Consider the following 15,582-nt stretch of genomic DNA (forward strand, 5'->3'; position numbering starts at 1 on the left):
GCCCGGGGTGACTCGCAGGCCGTTGCCGTGGCAGTGGAAGGTGACGAGGCAGAGATCTCCCCCATGCTGTCCGCTGCAGCGAGTGATGTGGACTGCGGCCTGTCTGGTTTTACACAATCTACAGCTACAACTACTGTACGAACTCACCACCACCTCACCGCTCACCGCCAATCAGCCAGATGAAAACATGAAAAACAGACCTTCACGGGCAGACGTATAACCGGTGATGCTCACAAGAGAGTGCGTGTAAATCAAAAAGAAAAGGTGTGTTTGTGGCAGGCATGGCGAATGAACGGCGAAGTCGAGAGACAGAGAGACAGAGAGAGAATCTGGGCGAAAGAGACCGTACAGAGTGACTGTTCCTGCCCCCACTATTTCATCTTCTCTTACAAGCTGCACTGGCTCCCCTGCTCTGATAAATATTTGATAGGCATTTGCTGCTTCATCTGCATGCTTTACAACTTAGGGTCCATACAACCGCAACACGGTAGCGGCTGCTGTACCAGCCGTGCGCTCTCACCCACGCTTCCTCTGTTCTCCCAGAGGTTCCTTTAGATTTTCTCAAAAGAGAGCAAAGGAGGATAAAAGGCTCAGGAACAAAATAAATAAATAAAAATTGGGGGTGCTTCCTCTGCTGCTTGTTTTTCTTCCTGCACTCAGGAGTCTGTTTCTTTCTGCCACACCCATGCAGCCAGCTGCATTTGAACTCAAACTACTGAGGTTGCAAGGTGCTGGCCGGGGTTTGGCAGAAGCTGTGACCTTTTAAGGGAGAGTTTAAATGTAAGCCTGTGATGAAAAGCTGGAGAGGGCACTGAAGGAAAAGACATGATAGGCGTTACTCACACAGTGTGTGGATTTATCCCATGAATCACAGAGGAGTTTATCGACAAGGAGTGAGTTTTCTGAGATTTGTTCTGAAATGATATCAAGTCATCTGTTCTGATCTGCCTCTGGCATGTTTACATATAATTCTAATCTGTATGCGTGAATGATGTACTTTCACTGATGCAGTTAGCTATCACACCAGCATCACCTGCTATTTAAGGCTCCACCTTCAGTCACATCTCTCCATCTGTGCTGATGTATCTGTAGAAGCTGTCGAGAACGTCACAAACTCTATAAATTGGAAACGGTTTGAGACCTCAGCTCATGTGGAGGTATAGTGAAAGCACAGGGTGATGAGGATGAACTTGTGTAGAGAAGAAAACAAACTCCCACTGCTTTCAGTGTTTGGTTTTATGTGAAGCAGGTCGAGCTCTGCTGCCCATCGGAAAGAAAATTCTGCCAAAATCAAGTGGCTCTGTGTAAAAAAAATTGGCCATTAAAATTGAAATTAGGCAAATAGAGGTCCACTCTTAAAATAATACATGTACAGAATCCCCTTCCAGCTCAGTACAATCAGTCACAGTTAAATGCCACCACTCTGGCTGCCAAATCAACTGCGGTTCCCTGATAAAGATGAAAAAGGCTGCCCAAAAGTGCTACTGTATTAATTTCCCATGGTACAAGCTGCCATTTCTCAAGTGATGCTGATGGGGGGGAAAGAAAGAAGCCATTTTCATCTGCAAATATCAGTGCAAAGTTCCAGATGAATGGCCCGATCTTGTAGTGAAACTGTGTCTTACAAAATGTAAAATAATGTCTGTGTTTGTTTTTCCAGTTTTTTTTATCAGACACACAATAATGCAGGTTACAAGAAAGAGTCTGCCAACAGTTCATCACTGTTGATGTTGGTAAATGCAGCATGTCTTTCGTTCCTCAAGGCTCATTACGTTGCCTCTCTTCTTGAGCATGTGTGTATGCATCTGAGGTCCTTTGCTCATATCGGTGCAGTGTTGTGTTATTATCACTACTATTATGTATTATTTTTTATGTGTTGTGCAGATTAAATCCAGCACTAAAGTTCCTGTTCAAACCCCCTGACTGTGTCTATCAGTGCAGCAGAAGGTGAAACCTAATTAATTCATATCACACCATCAACACAATAGTGCACAGATTTCAGGCCAGATGTTTCCAGAAGCGTGTGTGAGAAATTGTGTGCATTGTGATGTTGTCAATAAAGCCTGCTATGGGTGAGGTTAAAAGCAACCAAGCTGTGCACAAATATCATTTTTGATGTAACCCCTGCTCTGCTAACGTCATTTAAATATGTCAGAGATACTCTGATCTCACACATCGCTCCAAAGTGATTCAACTGCATCCAGGACTGAGGATGAAGCGTGTATAGGTGCTGCAAAAATCAAGCTGAGAAATGACAGCCTCATTTACTTGTTACCCACAGACGTCTGAAAGCCTCATCCAACTGCACACACACACATACACACACACACCAGCTTGTGTTTTCTCAAAAAGATGCAGCCACATGCTCTCCTAGAGGAATTGTGCTGAGGGACATTGTATGTGCGTGCACTCGGAAAAAGCATTCATAAGTTGTCTTGTACTATGGAAGCAAAGCGAGTGCGAACAGACAAGTGTGAAAATCAGTTTGTCGGGAGAAAGAAGAGACTCTCCAGCCTTTAGTTTAGCTTACTTGGATCTGTGATCCAGTAAAATTACACACACTCACATGCACATAAACGTGCCTGACAATTTGGTTTACTTTTTGTTTTTTTCCTTGTCATCTTCATTACACAATCTAACTTGTTTACACAACTGTCACACAGATCCTGTTTGGTTGGGCAGTAAAGTTTTGTCTTTGCTGCCATCTGGAGGTGCAGCTTCATCCACGTTTTCTATTGAGAGAGCTGAACTCTCCCGCTTAGATTTCTTCTCCCAGAATTAACTGTTTAGCATTTCAGCCTGTTCGTATGACTGCAAATATCTAATCAGCCAATCACACAAGAGCAGCTCAGTGAATGACACACATGCAGACATGGTCAAGACAACCGGCTGAAGTTCAAATGTATCTCTCTGATCATTGAGTAAAAAAGAATTAGAAAGAAAACGCACATGTATTTTCATGTAAAGTACCAGATATGTAATCATATATGTGTTAGTGTGTGTGTGTAAAGAAAGAGGATGAGGAGCAGGTGAGCAATAAGTAAGACTTAAGGAGCTGGACAGCCCCAGGAACAAAGGTTGCCCTCCTACAGCGTGAGTAGTGAAGACAGCACCCATAAGGGAGCCACTTAAATACAGGCCACAGGGTATATGAGGGGTCTGCCATATAATCTGCTGCTCACACTGACTGGAGAGTCCAGTGGTTTTAGAGCAGGCCTTGACAGTGTTCTACAACTGATGCATGTAATAAAGACTGATGGGAGTGCAACCAACACATAAAGGAGAACCTTCTAATGCTCTCTATGAAGGAGGAGCAGAATATAGCGAGGGTGATTTGTTAAAAATAATTGAGCTTTCCCAGGAGATTCAGCCACTGCTGACTGCTTTGCTGTTGAATTTCAGTTATTTACCAAAGGCTGAGCCCTAATACTCGTACTCATCTACCAGCAGGTTCCCTCGTGAATCTAAATGACCACCTCAGCCAGTTCCCCCTATGTGTTAGAAAAGGTCCAGACCATCTGCCCGGTCTTTTTCACATTCAGCTCCAGGCCTGACTTACTCCACCAATCCAAAAGACAAATTAAAAAATAAAACTGGGCCTAAAGTTACAAGTTTTTATTTTTGGACTGTACCTTTGACTCATGGGGATTACTTCTACATATGCTGAGCTTATTACTTAGCACAAAAATGGGACATTTTGTACACACCTTTTCCTCAGTATCATTCCATTTGCAGCAGACTCTTATAACTAAGTCTCAGTACTTGGCAGCCATTTTATTGAACTTGTCTGTTGCCTGTCTGAATTAGCATTCATTTCAGGGGACATAAACTGAGGTGCCTACATACAATCATTGATCACTGCTTTAAAATGAACTAATAAACAAATAATGTAACAGTTTACCTACTCTGCCCAAAAACAACGCTTTAAAAAAGCTTTCCCCTGAAGGTTATATTGCTACCACAATTTTTTTCTTTTTTCTTTCTTTTTTTTGCTGTTGTAAATTCCCCCGTAGACTCGCTAACAATGACCCAAATAGCAAAATTTCCCACAGCCCTCAAAGGCAGCGTGAGAATAACCATTGATAACGAGCGCGGACGTGAACGTATCAATTAGCCTTTTGCTTTGGGAGACGTTACATTGATTTCGTCGTGGTGAAAGAGGTAATGTTTAAGATTTCCAGTTTGACACTCTTTATGTCCATGTCCCACTCGTTTGTCGTGATAACTGTCGCGGTCGGTCCCACTAAAAAGCGCTTAAACCGACACCTGCCGTTGGAAGTCGCGAGCTAGCTGATGCTAACCAGGCGGCGTCAACAACTGTTAGCTAGCGTGAGTCAACTGTTATGGGCTTGTTTAGGTTTGCTTAGGGCAGAGATTATCAACACGTAAATACCGAAGACAGTGGCAGAATACAGATGTTTCTAGCTTATTATGGTTAACTAACATTATTTGTTTAATTTCCAGCCGTGTCTCTGTTTGTAACACTGTTTATAGCGTATTAATATTAACGATAAAGTAACTGTATAAAGTTAATTCATTATATATGGACTCCAAAACAACTACCGAGTTGGGGAGTCTGTCGTTGTATAACAACCTCCTCTTTTAGTCATACTTTGAATTATACCGATGGTTGTTCTCTAATAAAAGCTGCGTTGTGAGCGTGTGTGTTGGCTTCAGTGTGTACTTTTCTTTATTTACAGGGACTGATGGATTCCCCTCGGAAGGCTAAGAAGGCTAACGTGAATCGAGAGCCAAAGCACAGCCAGAATCAGTCAAGCAGGCCTCCTCAGAAAGATGCCTATGCCAGGCTTCTTAGTCAGCACCGCAGCAGCAAGTTCAGTTTGTATCTAGAACAATATGCAAAGGATTCGTCCTCTCAGAGAGAAGACAACGGGCCAAGCCCACAGCTCAAAGCCCAAAGTGACAGGGTCAGCATACCAGCACGACAAAGGGACCAAGTGTTTAATGATTTCTCTGACTCAAGTGACTTCTCCCCTTCCTCTGTGAAAAGTAAAGGAGGAGAGAGTTCATTGTCTTTGTACATGGAGAAACTAAACACTCGCAATGTTCAGCAAGACTGCGAGAGGAGGCAAGGTGTGTTTGATGGGCAGCGGAGGGGGCAGAGAAGAGATACCGCCACAAGCCACGACGGAGACGTTGAGTCTGGGGAGGAGCTGGGTTCTTTAAAACCAAATGATGCAAAGAAACACCAGAAGCAACAGCGAAAAAACAAGGATTCGAACAGAGATGTCGTCTCAAAAGAGGTCGATCAGCCTGGTGGACGTCTTCAGTCTCCTAAGAAGTCAAAGAAAAAAAATCTGCCAAAGCACCCAGAAGATGAGAAGATTAGAGAAGGAACATCAAAGTGTGGAGTTGATGTTCAGATGTTAAGTCCCAAGCCTCCTCATGGTCGTGATAAAAACATAAAGCAGCCCAGAGGTGAGTTGTGGCTTACCATTGTAGGGATTGTACTTTATGATCATTTAAATTAATAGTGGCTTTAATTACAGAACTGTTTGTTTTTCAGCTTCAAATGCCAATTCTCCTGCTGACAAGGGTAAGAACAAAGGAGGCAGAGGATCAAAGAAGCAAGTGTTTGATGCTTACATGACCTCTGAGGAGGTTTCCCATGGTCTTAAAAGAGGAGAACTTATTCAGGTATAAGCATGAGTTGGAAGTTAATTTCTTTCAGTATTGATGATCTTACTCGGTAATAGTCAAGTGATACAGACAGAAGTTTCATCATTTTATTTTCAATTTTATAAATGCATTTTGATCAGGTTCCTAAATCAAACGCTCAGTGCAGAAATGACATTGTTGAAGCAGTGGTTATCTGAAAAAAATGGTTTGGTTATTTTTTTCTTTGTCTTTAGGGTCAGCTCAGAATAAACCCCAAGAAGTACAATGAAGCTTTCATTCCGTCTCCTGTAAGTTGGCGTGGCCTCCCATCAAACAGAATGAATTTGACACATCATGTTTTGCTGCCTCAGTGACCTTGTTTAATTCAAAATATTTCTTTTTCTGTTCACAGGATGATACACGGGATATATTCTTAGATGGAATTGTTGCTCGCAACCGAGCACTGAATGGAGACATAGTAGTTGTGCAAGTACTGCCTCGGGAGCAGTGGAAGGTAAACGAATAATATTTCTGGTGACGTATATGTGCAGAATTCAAGTTTTTTTTTTTTCTTATGAAACACTCAGATTTTAGGAGGTACATAAAAACTTTTGTTGATGCTTTTCAGCGAAAGTTTTTTGGTGGCAGACATAATTGAGAGAGAAGCATCTTTGAACAAAATGAAGTCAAGTATTGAATTGTTGTTCTACTGGTGTGGGCGGGGTCTGAATATGTACTGTCTTTATACGTTATATGTTTGCATTAACTCAGTTTTTAAAGGTATCCAATAACAGACTTTGTTTTATACACACTTGTACTAAGTTTTAATATTTTTTTATTTTGCATGTTTTTATTTATGGGTTGGGGGGGTTTTGGGGGGCGGGTTTGTCTGTTTGTTTGAGGGGTTTTTTTGTTTGTTTTTTGGAAGGTTGTGAGGTCAGATACTGACTGTGAGGGTGCCAGCGAGTCAGACACACCCACTGTGCAAACAGCTGCAAAGAAGACAAAGAGCACTCCCAGTTCTGCTGTTAGTGTGGAAGAGCAGTGCAGCGACCGGGATGAACAAAACAACAAATATCAGAATATATCAGGTAGTATAAATACACTGGTCACTGCAAATAATTATAATTAATAGCTGCTGTATCACACATTGCACTTATTCTGTTGCAAAGCAATTCAACTGTACACGTCATAAGTTCCACCTTATTTATACCAGGTTCGACTCAATTTGAGCTTCATTACATAGAAGATGGATAAACTGAGGTTATAAAGAGATGGACACGGTCACCAACAATACTCATGTAGGCTGAGGCAATTAAAACATGCTCGGGTTTCACTACAGTCTCCAAAAAAGCGCCGAAAAAATGCTCCCCCTGCCGTTACACCACCACCACCACCAGTAGCCTGAAGTGAGGGAAGGATGGAGCCATGCTTTCATGTTGACATAATTGCTAACATATCAGTAGATTTCCAGCAGCTTGTTGCATTCATGAACCAACCCTTCTCATTTGTCTGTATTTGCATTCATGCATGGAGTGGTTGCACATAACTTCTACAACACACCAACGCTTACCCTACATGACATTAGTAAGATTATTTATTACTTCAAAGGCAGGATCAAATGGAGCGTAGCATTCAAAAAGCAGAAAAACGAGACCTCGACGTGAAACCCAAGTTAGACCATTATTTATTGGTCTAAATTGAGTTTGTGTATAACAACAAAAGTCTGTAAAGTACAACTAATACCTGTTAATATTTCTCTTGATGTGATGGAATTAGGAGAACGTCTGGGAGAACCATCAACACCACGTTCCAATGGGGAGATACTCCAAAAGACAGCTAAAGTGAGTTTCCATCACATCTGTTGCATTGAATTTTTAAACTAACAATTTCTCTTCCTTTTCACAAACAAAACATTTAAAAGGGGAAAAAATCATCTTAATGCAGTTTTTTTTTTTTTTTTTTTTTTTTTTTTCCTCCTGCTTGAGATAAAGCAATTACAGGGCTCTACAGGACTACGTTGTATGAGTTACAAGTTTCCACCAGAATTGTATCATTTGCCTAACTCGTGTAAATCTTTTCTAAAGCTACTCCAATCCTATGCTAAGTTACTGCAGTAACAATATTCTAAATGGGCCATAAGTTCTAGTTTTCCTTTAGCAGTGATTTGTCACTTCTCAAGTAAAGGACCGCTTTCAAAGCGATCGCTTCCCTTGCAATCTTTCTACTAGGTGGTTTACATTGTTGAAAAGAAACACTCAAGAGCTGCCACTGGCTTCCTGAAGCACTTGCCAGACAAGCCCTTTGCCTTGTTCTCCCCTGTGGACCACCGGGTGCCACGGATTAATGTTCCCCTTGCTGATTGCCCTGAAGATTTTAGTTCCCGTCCGGGTGACTACAAGAACACCTTGTTCATCTGTCGGATCACAGACTGGGCAGCGGACAGCAATTTTGCAGAGGGGTAAGTGCTATAGTCGAATAACCCGGGGAACTGTTAACTCTGGTTTGAGAACTCTGCTGACACACTAAATCTTTTCCTACAGTCGACTAGCCAAGTCACTGGGACAGGCTGGAGAAATTGAGCCGGAGACGGAAGGCATCTTGATAGAGTATGAGGTTGATTTTTCTGAGTTCTCAGACGAGGTGTTGGACTGTCTTCCCAAGAATCTGCCCTGGACCATCCCACCTGAAGAGATGAGAAAGAGAAGAGACCTGAGGTAAGACTTTGAAGCCCAAATACATTTGTCGTTTTTCTTTTTTCTTTTTTTCTTTCTGTATTTTATGCATCTGCATCTGTTTTTCTGTCAGCCTTTTGCTGATTATTTCATAATTCAATGTTTGTGATGTTTAGGAATGAGTGCATCTTCACAATTGACCCAGCAACTGCCAGAGATCTGGATGATGCCCTGTCCTGTAAACAGCTGCCAGATGGTAAATTGCTAATGCTCAGTGAGAGTGATGATGTCTGACAGGGGTGGATATAGCTCAGAAGGTAGAGCAGGTCATCTACTAATTGGAAGGTTGGTGGCTGCTCCAGTCTGCATGCCAAATATCTTTGGGCAAGATACTAAAACAGTTGCTCTGTGATGCATTCATTGGAGTATGAATGTTAAATAGAAAGCACTTTCATAGGAAAACCATAGAAAAAAGTGCTTGTGTGAATGAGGCAAGTTGTATAAATCGCTTTGAGTCCTCTAAGTAGAAAAGCGCTAAATAAGAAAAAAAACGATGGTCAGTGATTATCATTGGCCATAAGTATCCTATTCTATCCATAACCTGTACATAAAAGATGGATGTAGCTTCTGCCTCTGAAAAGGGAAGCCAATCCAGAAATGCCTTAAACCTGCATTCTTGCTAATGGCCACTAGGCGGCGGTTCCTTTGCTTCCAACCAGATTATTTTTATTTTTTTTAAATAAATAATTAAAAAAATAACTTTAATAGAAACTATTATTTTAGTAAATATGGTCCCCATTTAAATAAAGAAGGTGGATAAAGCAAGGTTTTATGGTGGGCCAAACTTCTGACTGAAGTTTGTCACTGGTATACAATGGGACTGTGTATTTCTGTGACCTTCCTTCTCACCTCCAACCAGTTACAGCAGATGACTTACACACCCTGAGCCTGGTACTTTAGGAGGTCTTCTCCTGTTAGAAGGGAGTTTTTCCAACTGTCAAGTGCTTGCTCATTGGAAATCTCTTTGATATTGTAAGATCTTTATTTTTACAGTATAGTACAACTTGACATAGGTGTTCTTTTGTGAACAAGCATTGTAATAATACATTGAATTGAAACCGTACAATAACTACGTGCACCTTCTATTATACAGTCTGTTGTCCTAATTTTTCTGTCTGTGGCAGGCAACTTTGAGGTGGGAGTTCACATTGCTGATGTGAGTTATTTTGTGGAGGAAGGAAACTCTTTGGATGTCATTGCCAGCCAGAGAGCAACTAGTGTCTACCTGGTTCAGAAGGTAAGTACTCCCCGAGGCTTTTTTCCCCGTGTCATTAATTCTCAGTTGTCAGGGGTTCATTTAAACTGTAACTTTTTTAAGTTCTCAGCCCTCAGTGTCTGTCTCGTCACTCTCCAGGTGATCCCCATGTTGCCTCGGTTGCTGTGTGAGGAGTTGTGCAGCTTGAACCCTCTCGTCGACCGACTCACTTTCTCCGTTATTTGGACGCTCACACCCGAGGGAAAGGTATATAAACTGATATAAATGCATCTGATGTTGTGTTGTTTTTTTTGTTATGTTTTTTTTCCATTGGCCCATCTGTTTGTTTCCGCCTTACTTGTCAGATTTTGAATGAGTGGTTTGGCCGCTCAATCATCCGCTCTTGTGTGAAGCTGAGTTACGACCATGCTCAGAGCATGATCGAGGCCCCTGAGAAGATGTTCTCTGCTGAGGAGCTGCCACCCGTGGACCCCATGCACCCTATTGATGAGGTCCACCAAGCAGTGCTCAACCTTCACACTATTGCCAAGAACCTCAGAGCTCAACGTTTCTTAGGAGGAGCGCTCAGACTCGATCAGGTTAGTGTTGGTTTGTTCTTTGGATTATGAGAGGAAATACTGTTGTCCTTACTGTTACGCTTAGTGGATGTTTGGAAAATATGTTTGTGTATATACAATGTTTTATTCTGGACCAAAGGAACTGGCTTCAATCTTAAATTACTGCAGTTTCTTGTACTGAAGTGTATTTTATGTTTAATGGTTTCAGCTGAAGCTTTCTTTCGCTCTGGACAAAGAGACAATGATGCCTCAAGGTTGTTATATTTACCAATACAGAGACAGTAACAAGTGAGTAAAAAGGACTTTTCTTTTTAATCAGTGCCTGAATAATCTGTCAGTAAATTTAATGACAGATGGGTTTTGTTGGGGTTTTGTTTTTTTGTCTCTGTGCTGTTTTAAAATCTCAGTCCTATCACAGTCTTTTCTCCTCCTTTGACTGTTAATCTCTCATTAATAAAACCTGTTCTCCAGGTTGGTGGAGGAGTTCATGCTGCTTGCTAACATTGCCACAGCCAACCACATTTACCGCAAATTCCCCGAGTTGGCCTTGCTCAGGCGCCACCCTCCACCCAAAGCCAAGATGATGGATGAGCTGCAAGAGTTGTGTGACCAGCTGGGAATCAAAATCGACCTGACTTCTGCCGGATTATTACACGTCAGTACTCATAATGCATTGGTATCCAATTGCATTCAGGGTTTGAAGTTCGGTTGGAGTAAATTGAAAACCTTCTTTCTTCTTGTTTAACATGCAGAAGAGTCTCAATACTGCTTTTGGTGATGACGAGTACACAAGTGCCAGAAAAGAAGTCCTCACCCACATGTGCTCCAGACCAATGCAAGTTAGTACTCATAGTTAGTACTAGTATGATTTAGAGCAGTAAAAAAAAAAAACCCTGTTTGTATTAGTTTTGTAGTGTTTATCTTTAACCTGGTTCATTTGTCTATCCCAGATGGCGTTGTACTTTTGTACAGGAGTCGTGAAGGAGGAGCAGAATTTTAAGCACTACGCCCTCAACGTTCCTCTCTACACACACTTCACATCACCCATCAGGCGCTATGCTGACATCATCGTGCACCGGCTGCTGGCTTCTTCACTAAGTCTGTCTCTTTTCCACAAAAGGCTCTTTCAGACAAATGACAGAATTTCTATTGTGTGACATTTCTGGTTGACAGTGAGGAGAAAGGCACAAAAGAGCCTCAAACATCGCTCTCAGTCAATGTATTGTTTGTTCTTTCCTTTTGGTTTTTTTACTAAATAAGTAAAATGTATTTATAAAGCACATTTAAACACCTTTCATTGATTAAAGTGCTGTAACAAAGCATGTATATCTCTATACACACGAGCATGTAATTGCACTGAGCGAGAAAATCAGTGTCACTTAAATTTGTGTCCATTAATTCTGATACTCATGTCTCCGCTGAATATTTGTATACAGAATGTGGGCCTCGAATCAGCCTGTCAACAGCGGAGGTAGAGAAACAAGCGTCACACTGTAACGACAAGAAGGCTTTGTCCAAGAAAGTCCAGGAGCTCAGCTCAGAGCTCTTCTTTGGAGTCTTTGTGAAGGTGAGTAACCAGATCACAACTCTATTGGTGTTTTTTCCAACTCTAATAAACACAGTATCAAGATTATAGGCGTAAACATCAGTTATGAAAAAAGAAATTCACAAAAGTGTTCAACAGTATACAACGGTCCCTCGCTATAATGGGGTTCACCTTTCGCGGCCTCGCTGTTTTTCAGATTTTTTTTTTTTTTTGGTGTGCAATTTTGCATGCTTGCTATGCTATCAGCTTGTCAAATTTACATAAATCTTCGATCGCTAGCAGTGTGACTCTGAAGTGCTGTACTGTATGTTTGTAAGTTTTCTCCCCGACAAACACAACAATGTAGATAAAATGTTATGCACCGTCAAAGGCAGAGGAAGATGCTAACCATCGCACAAAAAGTTGAACTTCTGGATATGCTAAAGGAAGGTAGAAATTACTGTATTTTTTTTTAAGATTATAAGACGCATTAAGTGAAATAAAACAGTCAGATAAGTCAAACTTTACTCAACTCATTCTTCTTGCTTCCTCCACTTCGGTACCATTGATTCATTAATGTTGAATTCTCTCGCAGCTGCTCTATTCCCATGTTCTGGACCTGAAAACAGGGTTTGATCTTTGGTTTCATTCTATAATACTGGACTTATTTTTATACGAAGGTTTGAACTACGAGAGTGTTTTAAAAAAGAAACGTGTGAAAATGTTTATGCCTGTCTAAGAAAAGTGTGTAAAGTGTGTCGTGGGGGGTTTTACAGCCTTAAAACATCTCTAATAACTGTAAAAACTAAAGCTGGCTACTTCGCAGATTTCACCTATCGCAGGTTATTTTTAGAACGCAACTCCCTCGATAAACGAGGGACCACAGCAAAATGAAATGATAAAGGGGCTTGCTTGGCTCAGGAAGTAGAGCTGGGTTGGTGGTTTGGTTCCTTGGACAAGATGCTGAATTCTGAGTTGTTCCCAGTGTGTTTATTGGAAAGTGAAGGTGTGTGAATATTGGCAAGCACTCAGAATAGAAAACAAGTGCTTGTATAAATGAGGCATGATGTATGAAGGCTAGAAACCAGCCCATTCACCATTACTGCTCAAATTCAAAAGGTCAAAGATAAGAACATCACAACACAGGAGCAGATTTAGAGCAGAGTTCATTACATATCTTTATATATCTGTCCTGGTGGAGGCAAGAAGTGTTGTAGATTTTTAACATCTTAACAGGAAAAAAAAGTAGTAAACCATAACCCAAACCAGTGTTTATTTCCAAATGTTTGGGTTTTGTTTTTTGTTTTTTGTTTTTGTTTTTTTAAATTACCTGTCTTCAGCTAGATTCCTAAAATGTGAAACGAGTTGAGACTTATTTTCTTAAGGTTAGTTTCTTAGGCTAAAGATTCTTTGTATTTGCATCCACCACACATGTTTTTGCAGGAGTCTGGCCCACTGGACTCTGAGGCCATGGTGATGGGGGTGCTGGATCAGTCCTTTGATGTGCTGGTGCTCCGATATGGAGTTCAGAAACGCATCTATTGCAAGGTCAGCTCCAACAATGGGTTTTACAATGTGATTTTGTTTTTTGTTTTTCATCAAAGATACCAATTTATTCCCAAGTCTTAATTTTTTACTTTTTAGTAATTAAGAGATTATGCTTTTGACTGTATATAACTTTCAGTTCTTTGCAGTTCTTACCATGCCTTTGCTCAACACTCATATCTCACTCGGGAGAAAGAAATGAGACTGTCGTATGAGAGACAGAGCAAAACAGAACTGTCACTTTATTACTTTATTAGAAACAGCTGAGAACTGTTTGTTTCCAACTTTAGTCTATCACTGGCTTGGACGCATTCCGCCATCGTAAGGTGGGGAAGAAATCCGAGCTGACACTGCTGTGGACTGCAGAGTCCCCGGAGGATCCGCCTGTAGAGCAGGTGAGAGCCACAAACATGAGCCTGTGACTTTGTGTACTCAGGAGAATAAATGCCAAAGCACTGTTAAGCACCCCACATTTATTTGTTTTTGTAGACTAGTAGAGTAGTGTAACAAATTTTGGTTTGCATGATTACAAAATGTCTTTGAAGCCAGTTGACGGAGTGGAATGAATAAATCAGAATTTCTTGTCTGTTCAGGTCATTTCCGTCTTCACTTTAGTGGAGGTGCAGCTCAAGTCGGATGATGCGCCTCTGAAATACAGCGCAGTGCTCAAGAGACCCGAAGACAGCGCATCATAAACGTACAAACACTTGAATGGAAGTCAGGAACATTTTCTTCTGTTGGTTGCTAGGAATAACATTTTATAGAGTGTAACGTGGAAGCAATAATTCAGTCAGATCTGAGTCTGATTTTAATTTCAATCTTCTCCAGTTGTGTTTTTTTTTTTTTTTTTTGTTTTTTTCCCCCCATACTTTTGCAAACTTAATGCAAATACCTTGAATGTATGCATGTGGTCTATGTTATAGGATGTAATATTTTTAACCTGTTGTCATACGGGACTTTGCTTACAGCTGTCCTGTGGCTCCATTCCTTTGTGGAATCAATGGAAGAAGTTCAAAATCTATGGTAGACATACTACGTGGCTTTAAATCTGAATTAATTCAATATTATTTTTTGCAATTTAAGATTCCAAATTGAGCTCTGACTCAGGTCTGACGCTGAAAGAATCAAGGCAGCAGTGAGTTCTATTTTGCTGTTGATGGTTTGGTGTGACTATAACTGCTATACACATTCTAATATGAGAAATCTGATTTTTAACCATTTTTATTTGAATGTTGATGAGCGGCTTCCTGATGTTTGAGAAGAAACGATGGTTTGTGTTTTGCTAGGCATTAGATTTACCACACCAGTGACTTGTGACCTGCTCTGGTTGTTTTAACTTGTTGCCACAGTGAAGCTTCACAGGTCAAATGCAGCTGTGATAGCAAGGTGTGACACCTTGATTAATTCATATTATCAGAACATGTACACTAATATTCACATGTAACAACAAAAAAAAAGAAAAGCTGAGAAGTTTTCTTTGGATTCTTCTGATGTTGTGTAATGTCTCAGTCATTAAGTAAAGCTCACAGGACTTTTCTTTGCTCTACTTTGTGAAATAGGAGCAAACGTATTGCTCCAATCCAAAGAAAGTTCTTGTTGTTTTTGGTTTTTGGACTGGAGCGATATGATTAGACTAAGCTTTTCTTTAGTCAGGCCAAAGCTTACCAACTCTCTGTTTTTACTGCAAAACACAGGGATGACCCACGTGTGAATTGCTGCTAAAGATGTTGACTGCCTCGAGGTCTTAATGAATTATATGTTTGCTCATGTGTGGTTGTGTTTTTATGCTGACATTTGATTTGGTCAGCACAAATGATTAATGTACCTCATTGATATTTAAGAATGTCAGCCTTCCTTTTATCCGCTCAATTTAATTTGATCGAACTGGGACTGAACTCTGGAGCAACTGCACATTTTTAAATGGAGTGTGGCCCCACTTTTTCTTTGACTCAGTCCTTGTGCCTCAATTTAGTTCTCACACCTGATTTTGATTGAACTGTGTGATTAGCTGCTGTATCTGCACACTTTCTCGTCTGTCAAATCCATTTTTTATTTTTTTTTTTGACAGATCTAACAGCTGTCTTTTTAAATAGAAGTGTTTAGTTTTACATGTACAGACAGTACTTTAATTTTAAATCCATGGGTACAAAGCCAGTACAAGCCACTTTGTTGAAGAAGTAAGATGTCTGACAAAGTTTCTTGTCACATTTAAATGAGGCAAACATTAAAATCCAGTTTATTTGGGTCTCTGGTTATATTGTCACATGTAACGTCTGGTCAGTATTCAGTGTGCAGTGATGATATGCTCTGTACTTCCTCCAGTGCAATATATTTGATTGTGTTTAGGAAAATACAGACATGAACTCTAAACTGTGTTTTGTTGTC

General features: G+C 40.7%; 1 protein-coding gene across 1 annotated transcript; it reads left to right on the top strand.

Annotated features, from left to right (window-relative positions):
- Positions 1 to 4,037: 4,037 nt before the first annotated feature.
- Positions 4,038 to 15,567, top strand: dis3l2 (DIS3 like 3'-5' exoribonuclease 2). Its single transcript, XM_026148799.1, has 21 exons — positions 4,038 to 4,161; positions 4,701 to 5,439; positions 5,528 to 5,658; positions 5,874 to 5,927; positions 6,032 to 6,133; positions 6,548 to 6,710; positions 7,399 to 7,463; positions 7,851 to 8,080; positions 8,163 to 8,336; positions 8,471 to 8,550; positions 9,479 to 9,591; positions 9,709 to 9,816; positions 9,915 to 10,148; positions 10,336 to 10,415; positions 10,599 to 10,782; positions 10,880 to 10,966; positions 11,078 to 11,225; positions 11,564 to 11,694; positions 13,096 to 13,200; positions 13,488 to 13,592; positions 13,791 to 15,567. Exons 2-21 carry the CDS (start codon positions 4,707 to 4,709, stop codon positions 13,890 to 13,892), a joined length of 3,129 nt encoding a protein of 1,042 aa, XP_026004584.1. The 5' UTR covers positions 4,038 to 4,161; positions 4,701 to 4,706; the 3' UTR covers positions 13,893 to 15,567.
- Positions 15,568 to 15,582: the final 15 nt, after the last annotated feature.

Source organism: Astatotilapia calliptera, chromosome 18 (genome assembly GCF_900246225.1).
Source record: "Astatotilapia calliptera chromosome 18, fAstCal1.2, whole genome shotgun sequence".
Taxonomy (NCBI): Eukaryota; Metazoa; Chordata; class Actinopteri; order Cichliformes; family Cichlidae; genus Astatotilapia; species Astatotilapia calliptera.

Coding starts and splice junctions, on each gene's coding strand:
- dis3l2 (XM_026148799.1), top strand. CDS start 4,707: ATGGATTCCCCTCGGAAGGCTAAGAAGGCTAACGTGAATCGAGAGCCA. Junction 9,592..9,708: donor GTGTCTACCTGGTTCAGAAG/GTAAGTACTCCC, acceptor GTCACTCTCCAG/GTGATCCCCATGTTGCCTCG. Junction 10,783..10,879: donor CTTCTGCCGGATTATTACAC/GTCAGTACTCAT, acceptor TTTAACATGCAG/AAGAGTCTCAATACTGCTTT.